This window comes from Furipterus horrens, unplaced genomic scaffold (genome assembly GCF_987537825.1).
Source record: "Furipterus horrens unplaced genomic scaffold, mFurHor1.1.pri manual_scaffold_6, whole genome shotgun sequence".
Lineage (NCBI taxonomy): Eukaryota > Metazoa > Chordata > Mammalia > Chiroptera > Furipteridae > Furipterus > Furipterus horrens.
The window spans coordinates 125,590,573-125,611,172 of record NW_028327176.1 but is presented as its reverse complement, the minus strand read 5'-3'; the positions used below and the strand labels follow the sequence as shown (position 1 = coordinate 125,611,172).

The following is a 20,600-nucleotide window of genomic DNA, read 5'->3' as shown; positions in this document are numbered from 1 at the left end:
AACCTGCTGGGTACCTCCACCTAGATGTCCCACAAATACTTCAAACACAGATGTTTAAAAACTCACCTGATCAATCTTCCAGATCTGTTCTTCTTCCTTTATGCTCTGTCCTGGATCATAACTTCACCATCTGTGCCACCAGCAAAGCCAGAAATCTGGGAGTAATCCTGAACTTTTCTTTCATTCTCAGCTCTTACATCTGTATTAGTTACCAAGTCTGTAGGTTTTAGTCTTATAACTTTCATATCTGCCCATATTTTCCATCACCAGTTCAGCCTCCTGAATCCAGGTTTCCATCCTTTCTTGCAGTATAGTGGTTCACAAGCCTGGCTGCCCATCAGAATCACCAGGGACACTTTCAGATCATAGTGTTGGGTCCCACCCACAGAGATTTTATTCAGTAAATCTGGGGTGGATCTAGGAACCTGTTTTTTAACAAGAAGATGATTCTTATGTGGGCAGTGTAGCAACAGACAGATGTATGAGAACCACTGATGCAGCTGGTTTCTCTGCCTCTTGACATATCCTCTTTAGTCCATCTCTCACTGCCTCCACCATGATCTTTTAAAAGTCAAGTGTGACCCCCTATTTTTAACCAGTTAAGTATCTCCCCATTACCTATAGGATAAATTCCAGCCTTTTTAGCCTAGTTTGTAAGACTCCCCCAGGTCCGATCTGACCTATAAATCTTTAGTAATTTCCCACCATCTTTCTTTGTATAGATCCTCTATTTCAGGCCTGCTTGGTGGCTAAAAATGTTTAATTTTTTGTTTTGGGGCTATTTATACATACGGTTTTATCTGCAAGAAGACCTCCCTCCTTATCTGCTTGACAAATTCCTCTTTTATTCTTCAAGAAACAATTCAAATGTTTGCTCTTGAAGTTCACCTTGTCTCCTCTTTCCTGTCCCAACTTTTTTCTTAAGACTAGCCTCTGATATTGTGCTCATTATCCTGCAAAGCAATACATTTTTCATGGGTGTCTTCTCTTTTAATATATAATGAGTATTGAGAGGTCAGGGACCAGAAAACTTCCCCCAAGTCACTTAGAGGTGGAGAGTCTGACTTGAAGGTCTGTTCTATCTAACATGATATGGGATTTTAAGAAACAAATCAGATTAGGAGTAAAAATCTATTGGTGGATCATGGACACAGACAGCACTATGGTGATTACCAGAGGGAAAGGGGGGTGGGGGCAGGTGGAAGAGGGCAAACAGGAGATAAATGGTGATGGAAGGGATCTAGACTTTTGATGGTGAGTGCACAATGCAGTGTGTGGATGATGTGTTGTAGAATTGTACACTTGAAATCTATGTAATTTTATTGACTAATGTAATCCTAATAAATTCAATTTAGAAAAACCTGTTGGTGGAGGGTTGTTCAAGGGAAACCCCACTTTAGATGGACAATTTTTCTTCCTCTTTCTTTTAAAGATTTTATTTATTTATAGAGAAAGAGGAAGGAAGAGAGAAATAGAGGGAGAAAAATATCAGCGTGGTTGGTTCTCATGGGCCCCCAATAGGGGACCTGGCCCACAACCCAGGCATGTGCACTGACCAGGAATTGAACCAGTGACCCTTTGGTTCGAAGGCCGGCACGCAATCCACTGAGCCGCACCAGCCAGGACTCTTCCCATTTTTAATAAGGTATAATTTACACATAATAACATTAACTCTAATTTTTAGTGAATAGTTTGTAATTTTTGACACACATTCAGTTGTATAAGCATTACATACCTTTAATACAGGTGAAATTGTATGATTGCTGACCAAATTAATGTTTGAAACAGAATGTTCGAAATGGAAACTATTCCCAAGAAAGAGTTAACCCTAAAGGGTCTGGAAGGGTTAAAGTAATCTGTCTTGGTAATTCTTATTATTAAAATAAAGTCTCTTGCTCCTGAACTTGATTTGCTTTATTTAATATTTAGCTTTAGGCTTCCTTGAATTTAAAACTATGATAGGGAACTCATTACCAAAAATGAGAAAAACAAACAAACAAAAAACAGATCTTTCTACTTACAGAAAAAAAGACCCAGTAAGAATTTTCTGAATTTAAGTGTAACTTAGCTCCCTAAAACCTCTCATTGGTTCTAAGTCTACACTCCAAAAATAGAGAATAAATTAATATTTCTTTAGGTCTTTTAGCACATGCCAAGGTCTTTTTCTTTTTTCCAGGCTAGACATTCTTCATTCTTTCCCACCACTCTTGTCATGGCTTCCAAAGCTTTCATGATCCTAGACCAGGTCTGCCAGACGCAGCCCCTAAGGAAGTGTGAGACTTGGTTTGTTTATCTCTTGTTTTTCTTTCTTTCTTTTTTTTTTTCTGCTAAAGGAATTTTGTAGGTGTTTTATTTTCTTGCCTTTGAATTCTGTCTTAAAATACCACTTGTACCTATGGTTTAGGAAGAAATTGGGAAATTTTCTCCCTTAAGATGAATGGACATAGTGACTGAATGGTACTGAAATAGCTAGCTGCCAGGAGACATGGGCTCTTGCTCTACCTTCTTGGGCAAGTCTCTTGACCTCTCTGAATCTCATTTTTAAGATAAAGAGATCATTTTTAAATCTAAAACTCTACACCTCTAGTTTAGATAAAGGTTTCCATGCAACATGAAAGACTTGAAATTATTAATAAATAGGTTCAAAATAAGAGCAAAATCACTAAGACATGAATGCGTAAACATATTAATACACCTATTAATAGCATAAAATGTAAAAATAAGACGAACAGCCCTGGCTGGTGTGGTTCAGTTGGGTTGGAGCATCATCCCATGGACCAAAAGGTCATGGGTTTGATACCCAGTCAGGGCACGTGCCTGCGTTTTAGGTTGCATGTCCAGTCAGGGTGCATGCAAGGGGCAGCTGAGCAATGTTTCTCTCTCACATCAGTGTTTCTCTCCCTCTCTTCCTCCATCCCTTCACCCCTCTCTAAAATCAATAAGCATGTCCTCCGGTAAGAATTAAAAAAATAAAAAGACAAACAATATGACAAAGTGACTAGTCAGTTTATATTTGTGCCATATTGATCCCCTCTAAAAAAGCTTTATAAATAGAGAATTCCCAAAATGTTACATAAAAGCCATTTGAATCTTGATACTCTGATGACAGAATTTGACTCTAGTGGTGGCAGGAAGGGCAGGGTTTTTTAAGAGAATTTTTTCTTCTTTTTTCCCCTAATAAAATTCATGGTCTGGAACCCCACCTATAACTGTAAGATTAGGATATTTCCAACAAACTAGAAATATATTTCTTTTATTAAAATATGCATAATCTATTGTACATTTGGATTCAGTGTAACTTAACTGACTAGGGCACTTAATTTATCTTTAAAATATGTTATTCAAAAAATAACCCTCATAAAAGGACGATTAGACTTATGGTTACCAGAGTGGAGAGTGAGAGAAGGGAGAAGCAGAGGAAGGTGGTCAAAAGGTACAAACTTCTAGTTATAAGAAACATAAATACAGGGATGTAATATATAGCAGGATGACTAGAGCCAACACTGTTTTATGATATATAGGAAAGTTAAGAGAGTAAATCCAAAGACTTCTCATCACAAGGAGTATTTTTTTTGCTTTTTTATTCTTTTTATTAAATCTGTATGAGGAGATGGATGTTAGCTATACTTATTGTATTAATCATTTCACAATATATGTAAATCAAACCATTATGCTGTATTCCTTATACAGTGATATATGTTTGTTATTTCTCAATAAAACTTGTGGGAAAAGCAAAGAAAGGGCAAGCAAATGCACACATCTTTCTTAGAAGAAAGGCAACTTATAAAAAAATTATTTGAGTTAATGAAAAGCTGGATAATTCACTATCTTAAGGTAATATAAATTATATAAAGCTTCAGTACTCATGATTTTCCTTGACTGTTCTAATTGCTTATTTATTTATTTATTTATTTTTGGTTCAGGAACCTATGAGAAATGGTGATATTGTGATGCACAGTCCTTTTTAGTGGAAAAAGGAGCATATAAAAGAAGCATAGGATATTTGAATGTTGTCAGAGCACTAAAGGAAATATTAATGCAAGTAAATTCAGAAAGACACAAGTAACTACAAAGACATGGAGAAATTTCATGGAAATACAGTAGTCCTTCTATATCGTGGTTCACTTATTGTGGCCTCACTGTATCGCAAGTGTTTTTAAATACTATATTTAATTATTTATCGCAGAATTTTCGCTATATCACGGGATTTTGCAGTACTGTATACGTATGTTGTTAAAGTTACGTAGGTTTAAGGGTGTAGAATATGTTTTAAAACATAAGTAGTGCTTATAAAAGTGTGGAGAGGTTCATAAGGGAGTGGGAAAGGTTAATAAAGGACTGGGAATGGTTTATAAGTGTGTGGGAAGGGTTTATAAAGCCTTAAAATATATATAAATACTAAAATAAAAGTAAGGTTCCTACTTTGCGGATTTTCACCTATCGCGGGGGTGTGGGGTCTAGAACGTAATACCCGCGATAAGGGAGGGAGTACTGTGTCATAGGATGGGAATTGTTATGCTGTGTTCAGGTTGCTGACAACCACTACAACTTCCATAATAATCACTGGAGGTGGAATTTTTGAGAGCTGGAATGGCTCATTTGAGAAGAATCTGGTGTGAAATGTGGCCTTTTATAGGCTGGAAACAGGGTTTGTTAAGTGGTTGTTGCATGAATGCATGACTTGCATTGTTGGGAAAAGAGGGGCATTGCCTTTTTTTCACTGGAGAAAGCAGTGCATTAAAGACATTGAGCCTTATAGAGCACACATGTACTCGCTAAATACTGGGTTGAAGTGCTGTTGATTTGAGCTTAAAGTTGTATGTCAACAAAAAGGGGGATCTGGAAAGAGCTGTAGGAAAGTTGCTGTACACTGAAGAAATCTTGAATATTAGTAAATGTACATTTGGATTTCCCTGAAGGGATAGAGAATAAAGGACTAGTATGAAAAAAATCCACTCCACATTTATTCATCAAATAAATGCTTAGGCACCTGGATAGGCCTTGCAATATAGAAATGAAAGACTGAGCCCCTGCTTTCAGGGCGATTACATTTTAAAGCAGGGGCACTGGACAGTGGTGACATGGGCAGGTGCTCTGGCAGTACAAAATAGGTCCTCTGATCAGTGAAAATTGCCCATTTCCTTGATCCAGTTTTTCTCACCTTCAATTCCATTCTTTCTTCTAATTATTATTTTATAAAGTAACAATTGTCAGAAGTTAAAAAAAAAAAAACTTAAGGGATCACCTAGTTTCTTGGTACTCAAAATGTGGTCCATGGAATATTAAGCATAGCATCAGTTAGCGCTTTCCAGAAAGGACAGAATCTTCCTAAAAAATGGGCTAGACTCCAGACCTACTGAGTCAGAACCTGCATATTAACATTCCTCCTCCACCCCCAGGTGATTCTTTTTCTCCTTAAAGTTGGAGAGGCACTAATCTAGTTCACCTCTCTATCAGGTTTTTAGATGAAGAAGATGAAGACATGGTGCCCCATGCACAGAGCTGGCATTAAAGCTCTGTTTACTGATAAAGTCTTGCATGATTTCTCTGGTATCTGTTCTGTCTATTCCTCTCCATCTTTTTCCTCTTCTGTTGGCCTCTGTAAATGTTTCATATTGTCAGATCTTCAGCTTCCCTCTCTCTCTCTGTTCTCACTTTAATTTTTTCTGTTGAAGGAGAGAATAGTACAGGTAACCCACACTATACATCAAAGAGCAAATTTTTATTTATTCTTGTTTTCAGGGAAATTTTTGGACCTATTTCTCCAGTTTTTATTTACTTGCTGCTCAGAACTTCCTTTGAAGTCAGTAGGAATTCTGTGTGTGGTAAGAATAAGTAACCTGTGATGTCAGAAGTTAAAATCTCTTTACAGATGAATTTATCTTCCCTCTTTATTACATGGATTATCCCTTAAAGGAGTCCCTTTGCTCTTTGTATCAATCTCATGGAAAACACAGTACCTACCCTTAAGTCTGTGTATAGAAATAGCACACCACAGCAACCCTTTAGTTATCTGAAGTAGAGCAGAGCTTTAAGGTTTAGGGGTCTGTATTAAATTTTTTATCTATAATGTAGAAAAACAAAGATCTAAGTAGATAAATACCCCCATGTTTTAAGGGGGGCTTTTGCATAGAAGGATATGGTTATAGAAGGATAACATGACAACATTAAAGAAAAGGGAACAATCACTGAGAGGACCATAGTGGCACAATGCCTTCAAGCAAAAAGCCACTCCCCTCCCTTTTACTTGCTCTCCTATCTTTTTAAGTATTTTAGTTTATTTTAACTCTGAAATACGTTTTGACTTAAGTGATAGAACCATAAATGAATAGATAGATAGTAGGTCTCCTATAAACTATGAAATAAAATCAGTTTTTCTTGTTCTCATGTGTGTTTTCCTTTCAGGTTGCTATTCCACGATTCTAACAGCTCTGATTTTATAGAAACCATAGTTATTATGTCACATCTTGACTTTGGAGGCTATGTGATTAACTATTAACTATTAACTATTGTTCTACCTGTGTTTAATGTCTTGGATCTGCTTTCTACTGACAGTATATAGAAACAGATTATTTTTAAGTGAAGTATTTTGAGATGTAATTATCCAATCCAGAGCTATTTTACATATATAGTTTTAGAAAAATGGACAGTTTAAATAGAGGACATTGTAATAAGCAAGTAAATTAAATTTATTTTAGTTACGTTTAGGAACTGGCTAAAAGGGTAGGACCTTTTTTTTTTTTTGACTATTTTAGAAGTATGTAATATTCCTGAAAATAGAACATAGAAATGTTCTGCCTTACCAAGAACAAACTAGACATTAGTTCACAACCTTTTAAATGCTGTTTAGTTTTTAGAAATATAAAATTTAATTTCAATATCTTTTTATAATGTGTTAGAAAATTAAATTTTTGTTAACCCCATATTTCATTTTCATGCTTCTCTTAGAAATGTTTTACTTGTGACAGAACTATTATAAAATTGATTCATTTTTGCATATTTAAATATTAAGGACATTTTATTCATTTTAAGTAAAATGTTGCATTTTATATGTATATATTTATACATATGTAAGGTAAATGATTTATAGCTTTAGAGAAAAGCACATAAATTGGTATATTCATGGGTAAAACAACTTATGTTCTCAAGGAAAAAAAAATTACTTGAATATTATAATTATCATTTAAATAAATTACAGAACTGTGATGATCTCCAACTTAATCCTCCACATATAACTGTACTTTTGTCTTCAGTATCCAGAATATCCCAGAAAATTGCTTTCATTGCTCCACACTTCAGTTTACTAATTCTTCCCTGTTTTAGATGTAGGAGGGAGCAGCTTCCAAACTGCACTGATGAATTTCACATGTTTAATATGGAGGACAAGTTTCTCTGTAAAATACCTACTGTCTTCTGCCTGTGCAGTCTTTCATTATTTATCCTAAATTTGTTCCACATTTTTAGTGAGCTTTATTTCTTGTCTTTGTTCTCTAGGTTCTCTATAAAACAATGTTTGCCATATGTAATGAAACTTTATTTTCAAAAGCTGCTCACAAGAATTGGTCTTGTTTCTTTGGGTTTCACAGCATGTATTTTTGTTGGGATTCAAAGGACAGTAACCTGTATTTGATCAAATTAGGAAAACAAATTTGAAACATAATTCCTACTAAGTTCATTTTGTAAGACATTTGTTGTTTAATGAATTTTATATTACTTTGCTTTCTCTAGATAAACGTGTGGCAAATTGGCCTTTAATGCAGTCTCCATGGCCTACGCTCTGCATCAGTTCCCTGTACCTCCTGTTCGTGTGGCTGGGCCCCAAGTGGATGAAGTCCCGAGAGCCCTTCCAGATGCGCCTTGTGCTCATTTTCTACAATTTTGGGATGGTTTTGCTCAATCTTTTTATCTTCAGAGAGGTAGGTTTACTGAACTCACTTTATAATTTCCCAGGGTTATTGGAAATTAAAAAATGAAAACAGAAAAAAATCATCATTGTGACGTTGTACCCCAATATAGCTGTTAGTTACTCTAAAGGTAAATTTTATATTATTGACATTTTTCATTTTTGGATAACAAAAATATAAAACATACATAAGGTACAGGACAAGTGTTTAAAATGGAATTTTGAAGCAGACAGACTGGATTCTAAAAAACCCCTTATGAGCTGTTCTGACATTGTAAGTTATTTAATTTTTCTGAGACTCATTTCCCCATAAAATGGAGAAAATACCTACCTTCTAGGGTATCAGAGATAAAAATGAGATAATTTTTGCATGGTGCTTACCGCGTATTAAACATGTAATAAATAGTTGCATATATTTATTTATAATTTTTACTTGGCAGTTTCAGGTTTGTAAGTGATCAAAATATCAATTTCAAATTAAATCCTATTTTATATTGTCATTGTATTTTGGATTGGAGGTAAAATGAGTTAACTGTTGTACAACTATTGCTACTAATCACTGTATACTTTTCTGGGCACCAGCAAATTTCCATGACATTTTGAAGAGAAATTCTAGAGGCTAGATTGACACAGCTATTTTTTTAAGAGTGAAAGGAATTTGTTTCCCAGAAGACTTTTCATTAACATTCTGTATGAATGCAGAAAATTGGTCTGGTGATGCTAGGAAAAGAAGTAGTACTCTTCTTAAAACAAATTATTTTCTTTAATTGACAACCTAGGCTACAGACTCTCAACTTATTTAATTTATTTGATACTTTTACCTCATTTGTTAGATACAAACAACGCTGGATCAAGAATAGAAATCAGTGCAACTCTTAGATCTGAGTCATGGTCAATGAGAATTTCTCTTAATATTATGAAGTGGATAGAATTAATGTTTTAGTTCAAAAATTTTATGTTATTTTTAATTTAGATTTCAATTTTAGAATAAGCCCACACAGTAAATTTTAAAAATTTTAACACATTAAATGTTTAATGCATTCAAAATTTTAAAGACAATACTGCTTTTAAAATAATTTCAAAGATTGCATATTGTATTTAGTGTTTTTAAATGCTGTATCTATTAAAACTCTACTCCAAATATTATTCTTTTTTTTTTTTCCAGTTATTCCTGGGATCATATAATGCAGGCTATAGCTATATTTGCCAGAGTGTGGATTATTCTGATAATGTTAATGAAGTCAGAGTAAGTACATTAAAAATACTCTATGTCAGTCTAAGTCCCCAGTCTGTGAAAAACATACTTTTATATAGTGGTGAAAGTATAGTGGATTGTTTTGAGTCTGTAAAGCTGTGCTTTTTTTTTTAAGTACATAATTTAAAATCTGTTTTCATACCTTCAGTGTCTTTCATTTCATAGTGTGAGAGTGAATTTGTGTTGGATTACTAGAATGTAGTACTTTAAAAAAAAAGTTCCATGTAAAGATATTTTAGATTTTGGTTGTTTTTGGTCAAGAATAGAAATGCATGAAGAGACTAATTCTTTGTTAAGGAAGTCTGAGAAAAAACAAATGTTTTATAAACTATGTAATGTTTAGTAAGTTAAATATAGCACAGTTTGTATAGGTATAGAGTCAGTTTTTATTATATTTGCAAAAAAAATAAACCAATAGTAATAGAATGCTATCAAAATTTACTTTCCAGTCACCTACATTAGTAAAATTGCCATTTTACTCAAGTGGAAGAATCAATAAATCATCTCGTTTTATTAAGTATTTATTGAACTACTCTTGTGTACTGTGGTTTATATGAAAATTATGTATACATAAAACATAAATAAACATGTTATGTTTTATGTTACATGTAATATATGTAACAATAATATAATATGTAGTAGCTTCCCTTGGAATAAAAAGCTTTTTGCTATTGGGGTTGAATATAAATAGCAGTATTCATCAAGACTCAAGATCAAATTGCTTTAATGTATTTACCACAATATGTCTGTCTTCATTTTCCTGTTAGAAGACTTCTGTGCTGATGAAAAATATCATCCTTTTGGTTGTCATATTTGTTTTATTCATTTTCTATATGTGCACTGAACACCAATCAAATGCAGATAGTGTGAGACACTGGGGACCAGGTGAAAAGACCGAAGATTCCGGCCTTTGTGGAGCTGACCTTCTAGTGAAGGGTGGGAGAAGCAGACAGTAGTCATGGAAATAAATGACTGACAAGAAAATAAAACCTGTGATGTGACTGAGAGAGAATGAGTACTTTATTTAAATTTGTTGATTAGGAAAAGATTTTTGTTGCAAATAACCGTGTTGTTAGAGAATGTCCTCAGCAGAGATCGGACTTCTGTGGTCTTGCGTGGTTTGGGCGAGAGGAAAAGGAAGAAATGTTTAGCTTGCTTCCTTTTAGGAGTGCACTTAGGAAAACCTATTGGGTGAAACAATACTAACATTTCTAGGGTAAGGGTTTAAAACTACTACTCTGGTCATTGCAAACCTACCCTCCTGGCATGCATAAAAAGTTAGTACACAGTACTTAAAAAAATTAGCTATTGTAAGAATTGTAATCTAGGAGGGGGAAGAACCAGGGATTCCCAACAGATTGCGTTTGAAATATTCCTCTCTCTCTCTTCTGCTTTTAATATTAGATGTTATAGGATAAATAATTTACTCAGAGATTTGTTTTGGTATTTGTTGTTATGTAGTCAAGAAGTATCACTTTTCACTTCAGTGTAACTCTTCAAAGATACCTAATGCAGTTTACAAATGAAAGATAGGAATTACTTATTACTTATTACTAATTTAGAAGCTCAGATTGGGGTGGGGGTAAAGACATTATCTCTTACCTTCTAGATAAAGTTTACTATATCAGAGTGATTATTTTAAAATACTAACATAATAATGACAATTAAATATTGTGTTGCTGTTAGTAGTTAACTATTTCAAGCCTATTTTCAACCAATTTTATCATTTTAAACAGTATTATTACTCAAGAAAATTCAGTAAATAATTTTCAACCTGTAAATACAAGACTATTTTCTCTTTGGCCCTCACTCTATATAATTTTGTTTTTCAAAAGAAAACAAACAGAAAAACAAACAAAAACTTATGGCATTTACAGGGATAAAATGAGAAAGGGAACTGTGAACTCTAAAACATCAATGACTTTATGAGTAAATCTGTCAAACCCCCGACACACAAAGGTTTATTCAGTTATGTACTGCCGCCTTTGTTATGTATATATAGGACACATGTCATAGAAAATATTTGATGTAAAAAAGTTGAGTTTAGGTTATTATTATAGAATTCTTGTAAAATATTTTAAAACATATATGCAGAAGTCACCTCACTGGATCCTTGGATCCTTAATCTAAGCATGTGTAGTAATCTTCCCGTACCATCTGGTGTCTTAATTCAAGCTCAGGAAAGAAAACACTTATTAATGTAAGTAGGTGTATATTTATGACCTAGGAAATATTTGTTGTTTCTTTTTGTTTATTTCAATCTATCATATGAAAGATCCCACTGGCTAATACAAACTACTGTGGTTAGGTGCTTTGTTGGACGTGTTAAAGTGAGAGAGACAGACACTGACAGAGACCAGTTGCTACCCATTAACATCCTTGCAGGAACATCTGAGGTATAATATAGGGTAAGCATGAACAACTGAAGTACATTTACAAAATAAATACCTCAGTTTCTCTACCAAATTGAAAAACATAGCAGTGTGAATGTGTTTACAGGTCTCTGTTCAGCAGGTTGGTGCTATAGGGATCCAGCTATGTAACATGAAATATTTTCTATGTTGTTGCTACAGAGTAGATATATGTTTGGACTCTTGTCCTTCCCATTTTTCCCCATGAATAGGTAATTAGATTTCACACAAACTTAGGCAAAAGTGATTTTGTGCCTCATGCATTTTGTGCAGTGAAAATTATTTAGGACTTACACATAATGAATAGGAAACCATACGATGGTATTCTGGTGTTTATAACATCCTTTTTCTTTCTTTTTACAGATAGCTGCTGCTCTGTGGTGGTACTTTGTATCTAAAGGAGTTGAATATTTGGACACGGTATTTTTTATCCTAAGGAAGAAAAACAACCAAGTTTCTTTCCTTCATGTATATCATCACTGTACAATGTTTACATTGTGGTGGATTGGAATTAAGTGGGTTGCAGGAGGGCAAGGTGAGCATTTTCAGGAACATATCTGTATGTATTATATTATGAAGTGTGTTGGGTAGAAAGAAATGAGAACCTGGGGATTTGAGTTGGTCTATAATTTAACTTGTTTTATGATTATTTCTGTGTTAATTTCATTTTAAAGAAATTTGAAGAAAGTAAAGCTTTAGCGTTTTGTTTGTGACTACTTTAACACCTTAAAATTTGCCCCAGAGATGAGCATAAAGTAATTCTAAAGGCAGACAATAGTATTTTGATGAGGGACAGTTCTAGGGTTTCTGATCCAAAGGATACCAAGACATATCTTCTCAGTCTGAAAGTTTCATCTTCAGTCCAAGGCCACAGCCTGCTCCAGCTCAAAGATGATTTACGTATTTGAGCTAGAAATAGACCATTTCTCTGATGGGGACTCATGGTACAAGTCATTATAGTACAGTTCACTTTGCTACTTTCCATTTAAAATTCTTTAGAAGCCAAGGAAGTAAGTATTCTTTTTGTAGATGTGTATCACACATCTAAAGGCAATAATGAGACATTTATAATTTTACTTAACCATTACATGTACCATGATTTTTTTCCCCAAGAATAATAGAATGAAAAGTAGTACAGACAATAGTTCTTTATTAGGGCCTACTTAGTCTACTAGAGTATCCCATTTAAAAGCTCACTACTTTGAAATTCCCTCACGTTTGAAGAACATACTTTTATATATATTAAAAGCCTGAATCTAAACTTTAAAAATTTCTAGCATGATCTGAAGAGAAGGCTTTCCAGTTGTGTTACAACTTTTATTCCTAATCTTCACTCAAGATTAAGTATTAGAAAAGAATGTGAACTCGTTTATTTCATGTCCGAATGGTTCATTGCCTAATAAAACTTTCTGTATCTTGTAATTTCCTCTGTTTCTCTAAAGCATTTTTTGGAGCCCAAATGAATTCCTTCATCCACGTGATTATGTACTCATACTATGGGTTAACTGCATTTGGCCCATGGATTCAGAAATATCTTTGGTGGAAACGATACCTGACCATGTTGCAGCTGGTGAGTTAAATGTGTCTAAAGTTTCTGCTGGTGCAGACAATCTTTAGCACATACCCTAGTAGGACTTCATATAGTATTTGGGTGCTTCAGAGCTAGGCACTATCCCAGTAATGAAACTGGAAACCCAAAACCAACCCGGTAGCTATTCTTCAAGCCTTGGAATTTATTATAATTTGCTTTAATCATAGTATGTACACAATTTTATCAGTGGAATCTCATTTGGAAATATTATTCATCTCTGCTTTAAGTTGCAAAACAGATGACTAACCAAACAGGAAACACAGCTTTTGGGGAATGCTGGGTGTGAAAGATTAATTTACAACCAAAATGCTACAGGAAGCTTCCTTCAGTTTTTGTGTAAGCTGTGATAAAGTTTGTGTAATTCATTTCACTTAGTAATTAGTAAATGGTCTCAAGAAAATAAAGAGATGACAAGAATCGCATGAACTATTGATATCTATTTTGTTGGAACCTGCACCTCACTCCTTGAGTGATGCCATACTCAGTCACACTCACATACACACAACACACCCTTTTTCGGTGATGCAGATTCTAAGAACCATTGTGAAATAAAAAGTTCTTAAAATCTGAATTTTTCCATGGAAAATTTTAAAAGTTTTTAGTGTAATATAAATTTGGGGCTTACCTGGAATAAATTATTTTAATAATATTTGATATAATGATACCTATAATACTATATTTAAAAAGGAAACCACAATTGTCCGTTCCAGATAGGATGCTAATTTTATGAAGGGTGATATATTTCCAACCCAGAAGTTCTTACTTCTGTAGGTCAATCTTGTAAAAACTTAGCACTTGTTAACACCATGAAACTTTTAACTTTTATTTTGAGAACCATTCACTTATTGATATATTAGAATTTAAACTGATTTCCCTCATCTTAATAAAAAGCATCTTAATTTTGGCTTTTCTTGTTTTAAAAATTCTTCAAGTTGAAAGTGATTCTTTTTTTAAAAAAGATTTTATTCATTTATTTTTAGAGAGAGGGGAAGGGAGGGAGAAAGAGAGGGAGAGAAACATTAATGTGTGGTTGCCTCTTGCATGCCCCCAACTGGGGACCTGGCCTGCAATCCAGGCATGTGCCCTAACTGGGAATCAAACTGGCGACCTTTCAGTTCGCAGGCTGGCACTCAATCCACTGAACCACACCAGCCAGGGTGAGAGTGATTCTCTCTTTTCACATTTATTCTCAACTACCTACTAAATTTCACCAAAGAGCTTAGTTTTTAAAGGATAGTGTTAATTCAAATGCCTGTAACCTGTTATTTTGTAAGAAGTTTATTTTTTAAAGTATATATACCAGCTTGCTGACAGTTTTGTGGAAAGAAAACGATTTTGCCCTGACCGGAATATCTCAGTTGATTGAGCATTATCCCACAAAGTAAAGAGTCACTGGTTTAATTCTCAGGCAGGGCAGATGCTTGGGTTACGGGCCCATCCTTGTTGGGGTGCTTGTGAGAGGCACCGACCAATGTTTCTCTCTCACACATCAATGTTTCTCTCCCTTTCTTTTTCCTTCCCTACCCACTCTCTAAAAATAAGTAAATAAAATCTTTTTTTAAAAAAAGGAAGAAATCACTAAAATGTGGGAGCCACTGATATTTCCTTTCATTAAATAGTGTTACTCAGCATTATCCAACAGATATTCATTGAGTCTGCACACAGTGCCAGAGACTCAGGAATCATCATAGCAACATAGGGTCCTGCCTTTGGAGTTACATACTAATGGAAAGATGGGTGATCCAGAAGTCACCAAATGCAAAAGACAATTTCAGAATGCTATAATTCTTAAAAAGAAAAACCCCCACCCCACACAAAAACAATTTGGTTAATGAAATTGAGATGGCAGGTGGGGGAGGTACTTTAGTTCTAGTCACCAGGAAGCTTTGCTGAGGAGATGGCATTGCAGCAACTACCTGACTGAGAAGGAGCTCGGCATGGGGGCCAGAGAACTGTTCAGCTTTGCACAGTGTGGCAAAATTTGGGCCTGTATTAGCTATAGAGAAGATTCTGAAGTTGTTTACTATTTACTATTTACCATGCATTGTTTCTGTTTTTCAGGTTCAGTTCTTTGTGACCATTGGGCACACAACACTGTCTCTCTACACTGACTGCCCCTTCCCGAAGTGGATGCACTGGGCTCTGATTGCCTATGCGATCAGCTTCATCTTTCTCTTTCTCAACTTCTATGTTCGGACATACAATGAGCCTAAGAAATCAAAAACTGGAAAAACAGCTGTGAATGGTGTTTCAGCCAATGGTGTGAACAAATCAGAAAAACTGGTGATAGAAAATGGAAAAAAGCAGAAAAATGGAAAAGCAAAAGGAGAATAAATTGAACTGGGCCTTAACTGTTGCTGACAGTGAGGAATTTCCCATTTCATATAAAATTTCAGGGAGAACAGAAGCAAATGAGGGCTTGGGGGTGGGGAGAAAAAGGCAAATGTGCTCCTGTGTATTAGTGACTTTTAGATGGAGTAAAGTGTTAAATACCATACCCCAATGTTTTATTTATGACGTTTTTATTTTAAACATTTTTTATTAGCTTTGATGTTGTCTAGACCAAAGCAATTATTATGTGACTTTGGAGGCTCTCCTCTGTTCACATCCGTTTGTCTAATGCATGAGATTTTTCATGTATCTTACATGCAGTTATTCTTCAGTCTGATGATCACAGAAACATGGTCTTTATGAGTTTTTTGGCTAAATTACTAATTACCTATGGATTAAAATCAGTTACCTTACCTTTTTCTGGTCCAAAGCTAGAAATGCAGATCCTTTAAAATTTGCACATTTGAATTCATTTGCTGACTGGAATGGTCGAATCTCTCTACCACTAGTCTGAAATACCCTTTTGATTGTAATTAAATTTTAAAAATATGATGATCTCTGTAGACTTTTAGAGGCTTGATGATGATGGTGTTGGTGAAAAAAAGAATTACAATAAAATCCTGTGTAGTGACCCAAAGGTCACCATGACTTGTGGCACAAATCACTGTGGGAAACAGTTTTTGTGATGAAAAAGCAGCCTTTCAATACTTGTATTACTATCAGAAATATTTTATGCAAATTAAGATTAATGTCTGATTAGAACGTGAAACAACTCATGTCTTTATTAGGAACATCATAAAATAGTTACATTAATGTGCTGTTAGGAGACAGTATGTTGATTTTTATCAGACTTCTAATGTTTTGATTTCTGGCTGTTAACCAATTTTTCATATGTGGAAATATACCTACCTCTTCTGTTGGAAAGAACATTTAAAATTAAATAAATTTTAATTAAAAAATCAAGGAGTCCTCTAATGTAGATTTTAATATTAACTTTATTAACTATTGAATCCACTATGGGTTGTTGTTGTCTTTTTGCTTTATTACAAATGGCATACACCAAACTTTTCTGTGAAGCTATTCTCTTTCAATGTGTTTAATTTTGGAGTGATATTTTCCTTGTAACAGAGTTGCAAGATCTTATTTATTAGCTAGTTATGAAGTGTAAACCCATTTTGGTGCAATATTCTTGACTCCTTGGTGCTAAAGATCATTAAATTCAGTGCTTGATTGTTACAAGATATTGATTGTTAAGACACAAAATGAATAACAGTAAGAGGAGTCAGAACCAGAAGGTTAAATTTGCTATTTACAAATGAAGTATTTCATGTAATTTAAATGAACAACTGGAGAGTGTCTTGTTACACAGATTAAAATGTTAGGGGTGTTGCACAGGCATCATTATGGGAAGAGAAAATATGACCAATATAAAAAGCATGAATATTTCTATATATCTCAAGATGTCAAAACTGCATGTAGAGGATGTATACTGTTTGTACAAACCAACTATTTCAGAATATTTGTAAACTATAAAATATTTACTGTGCATTAAAATTACACACTTTCTCCCCAAAGGCATGAAGTCATGAGAATTACAGAAAATTTGCAACACATAATAGTTTGGTCTAAGAGGATTCAACATCTATGTTTTTGCTATTCAGTATGTAATGACTAGAGATTTGTAAATCTTTGTGAACATTCTGTACTGGTTCCCCAGAGCTATTCATTCCCTACTACCTGATTTCAGCAAAATAAATATATTACTACTGTGGGGAAAATTATATTTTTGTTCATCAGTTTATTATAATATAAATTGTTCACTAGATGCCTATTTATTCAATTCAGTTGTTATTCTAATTCTGCTGCCCATTTCTAATGCAGAAAAGAAATGAAATTAGAACTTACGTATCTATTAATTTCTGGTAAAACTTATTTTTTTATGGTAGCATTGTTTTAATTTAAAAATTTGTTACCTTTGGAAGAGCTTTTGGATCCAGACACAAAACATACTTTCTTCTAAATTATTTTTACATTTGTCATTTCAAATGTAAGCTTTAACACTCTTTTAATTCTGTGCTTTTTTTTTTCTGTGCCAAAAATAAAGTGGGGGATCTTTTGTGTTCTTATGTTTAAATCATTCGGTTCTCACTATACCTTAAGGTTCTTTATCATAGATGATTTTAGGATGTGATAAATATAACCTTTTCTAGTAGCTTTCAGAATATCTCTACCATCACTCTTAAGATGCATGCCTCATACCTAAAAATCAGTGGATTGCTCTGCTTTTTTGGTAAAACTTTGTCACTACAGAAATGTTTTCTTACATAGAAAGCAGGGGTTTTATTAAGATGCATGCCTCATACCTAAAAATCAGTGGATTGCTCTGCTTTTTTGGTAAAACTTTGTCACTACAGAAATGTTTTCTTACATAGAAAGCAGGGGTTTTATTAAATGTTTGCAATGAGTTGGAATACCTGAGGCATGAAACCGTGCATTTTCCAGTAGAGTCGATGATGGTAGCTCTTTGTTTTTCTCTTTTCTGTCTTACTCTTGACTCTGTTTTGCTGATGGGCACTGACTGATGACTCGTTTCAGTATTAGCATTATTAATTTAGTCATTCTCTTTTTCTCTCTTTCCACACACTGCCTAGGCTTTCAAAAGCATTTTCATATAAATTACTCAAATTTTAGAATCTTGCCATGTTTTGTAGTTTATTGGGAATATTTTAATTTACAGTTTGTTTCATATTTATAACTAAGTTACCTTATCAATAAGAAAGAACCTAGAAGTGAAAGTGATTTTTGCTGTCTTATCCATTTGATAATGTAATAATTTAGGCGTTAGGTGCTGACTGTTGGTTCTGAACATTTGAATCTCACCTTCATTAAAATGCGACATCAAGCTGAGCTGTTCACACTCTGTCAGCTCTTTCCTCATGATAGCCTTAATCCTGGCCAGCTGCATTCGTAGCTGTTCTTATTGAGATGCAGATGTATGGGATGTAAAGTGGGGGCTCAGCACAGACCCCAGGCACTAAGATTTAGGATGCTGCTGGATGGTAAATAGGTCTGCAGAGTTTACAGGCACCATGATGCTGAGCTACATACATAGGAGCCCAGCATCTGAGCAGTAACCATAAAACCAGTGTAATGAGATTGGTCACCTGCCACTCTGCACGGAAGCAGTTTTGACAAAGTACCCTTGGAGAATAAGTCCTTAATAGTGTACTTTGGAATTCATGCTTAATCTTAGGTATTTCAGGCAGATGACATCTGAACCAGAAGTATAGTTGTGAAAAGGAAGAGAACTAAAAACATTCTTTGTTTCAAAACTTTTCAAGTCATGTAAGTATTAGAAGTTGGTTTTCCTAATATAAAGTATGGAGGGAAGGCACAGCTTTTAATTTTATTATTATTTTAAGATTTTATATTTAGAGAGCAGGAAGGGAGGGAGAGAAACATCAATGTGTGGTTGCTTCTCTCGTGCCCCCAACTGCAGCCCAGGCATGTGCGCTCACTGGGAATCGAACCAGTGACCCTTTGGTTCACAGGCTAATTTTATTATTTTTTAAGGTAGGATGGAACATAACTATGTTCCTGAAGGGGATTCAGAGATTAAATTTGAAATTCTAATTGATATATAGAACCACTACCAGATGAAGACAGATTCCTAGAATATATCACTAAAAGCATTGTGACTTATGAAGAAGGTGGTCAAAACTATCTTTAGATGATTAATTAGTAGGAATTTTTGGTAGGCACGGGATAATCTGGATTACCCCTTAGAATTCTTTTAGACCTACAGGTCTAGGTTTTGCTATATTCTTTGAGAAATTAAACTTTTTTTTTTTTTTTTACCAGTTTAAAAAGTCCAGATTTTAGGTCTTCTTTTTTCTTTGTCTTCTTCATTTTTCCATATTAAGTCATGTTTACATATTTACATGTGAAATTTTTTTCCTTGTTACCTTCATTGCTTGTGATCCATCTGGTCTTAAATAGAAAAATTTAACTAGAAGTTTATTTTTCCATACTTATAGGTGAGGTTTTCCCAGGAAATGTGTCCTTAAAATATGTCCTTTGAGAATATATATCGGCAGCCATCCGTCTCGAGAGACGATGGTGTAGCTTCTTAAGAGTCTATCTGCACCGCCGAGAATGGTTGTGCAGTCCGACTCGGGAGTGACACAGTATCTGTCTCCTCCCGTGTTGAATTGACATCTTGCGATGACGCTGGAGTGTCCTCTCCAGTGAAGCTGAAGCTACAGAGCCTGGGCAGGGTGATATGGAGGGTCTGCTGTTGCCCATGCAGCAGACCCCCCCCTCTCTTCGCAGCTGAAGGGTCCAAGGGAAAGACGGAGTCAATACAGCTTGGCTTCAGGTGCGCCACAGGAGTTGCCGGTGTTGACTACAACGTCAAACCGCCTTAGGGACTCCGGCTCCGGATTTTCTGTCGGGGTTTACTCCCTTAGCCTTTCCCCTGAAGAGGTATGCCGCAAGGCAGCGGAGGTTTTTTGGAGTCAGAGTTTTCCTTCTCTGATGTGCCCTGACTGGAAGATCGAACCAGCGACACTTAGCTCGCAGGCCGACGCTCAATCCACTGAGCCAAACCAGCCAGGGTTCCTTTGAGAATAAGAACATGCTAAAACACATCACTTGATCTCTATCTACCTAATTATAATAATCTAATATAGCTGTTGGAAGGTTACAGAGTAATTGAATGTGTCACAGAATATGTCCAAATTAAAAGCCATTCTAAAACTAAAAATTTGGGTAGGTTTAAATAGTACAGCCATTTCTAAAAAGATAGGGTCTCGAAATTCCTGGGTATTTCCCAATTTAAATATAAGACTGAGTTAAGAGTATTTTGCAATCCATATACATAGCTGGTATAATCTTTGTCAGTCCCCAGGTATGTTTGAATCCCTTTTTTACAATTTTAGAGAAGCCAGTTAGGTTGCTTTTTTTCTCGCTTTAAAATTTTTTCTTTGAATTCGGCATGGGGAAAAAGGAAAACCTCCAGTTGAAATTTTTTCTTTGTCATCCCTTATCCATTATATTTAAAATAAGTTTCTCCTCCCCGTGAGGAAGCTATCTTAAGAACCTGTCTTT

The 20,600-nt window shown here is 34.8% G+C and overlaps 1 protein-coding gene across 1 annotated transcript in view; it reads left to right on the top strand.

Moving 5' to 3' along the window:
* ELOVL4 (ELOVL fatty acid elongase 4) overlaps positions 1–17,272 on the top strand; it is a 31,204-nt gene extending 13,932 nt beyond the window's left edge. Inside the window, exons 2-6 of the mRNA XM_090282691.1 lie at positions 7,729–7,916; positions 9,069–9,149; positions 11,933–12,104; positions 13,012–13,139; positions 15,222–17,272. Of these exons, the coding sequence (XP_090138817.1) occupies positions 7,729–7,916; positions 9,069–9,149; positions 11,933–12,104; positions 13,012–13,139; positions 15,222–15,494 (842 nt within the window). The 3' untranslated portion in view covers positions 15,495–17,272. The remainder of the gene's footprint in view (positions 1–7,728; positions 7,917–9,068; positions 9,150–11,932; positions 12,105–13,011; positions 13,140–15,221) is intronic.
* The last annotated feature ends 3,328 nt before the right edge of the window (positions 17,273–20,600 follow it).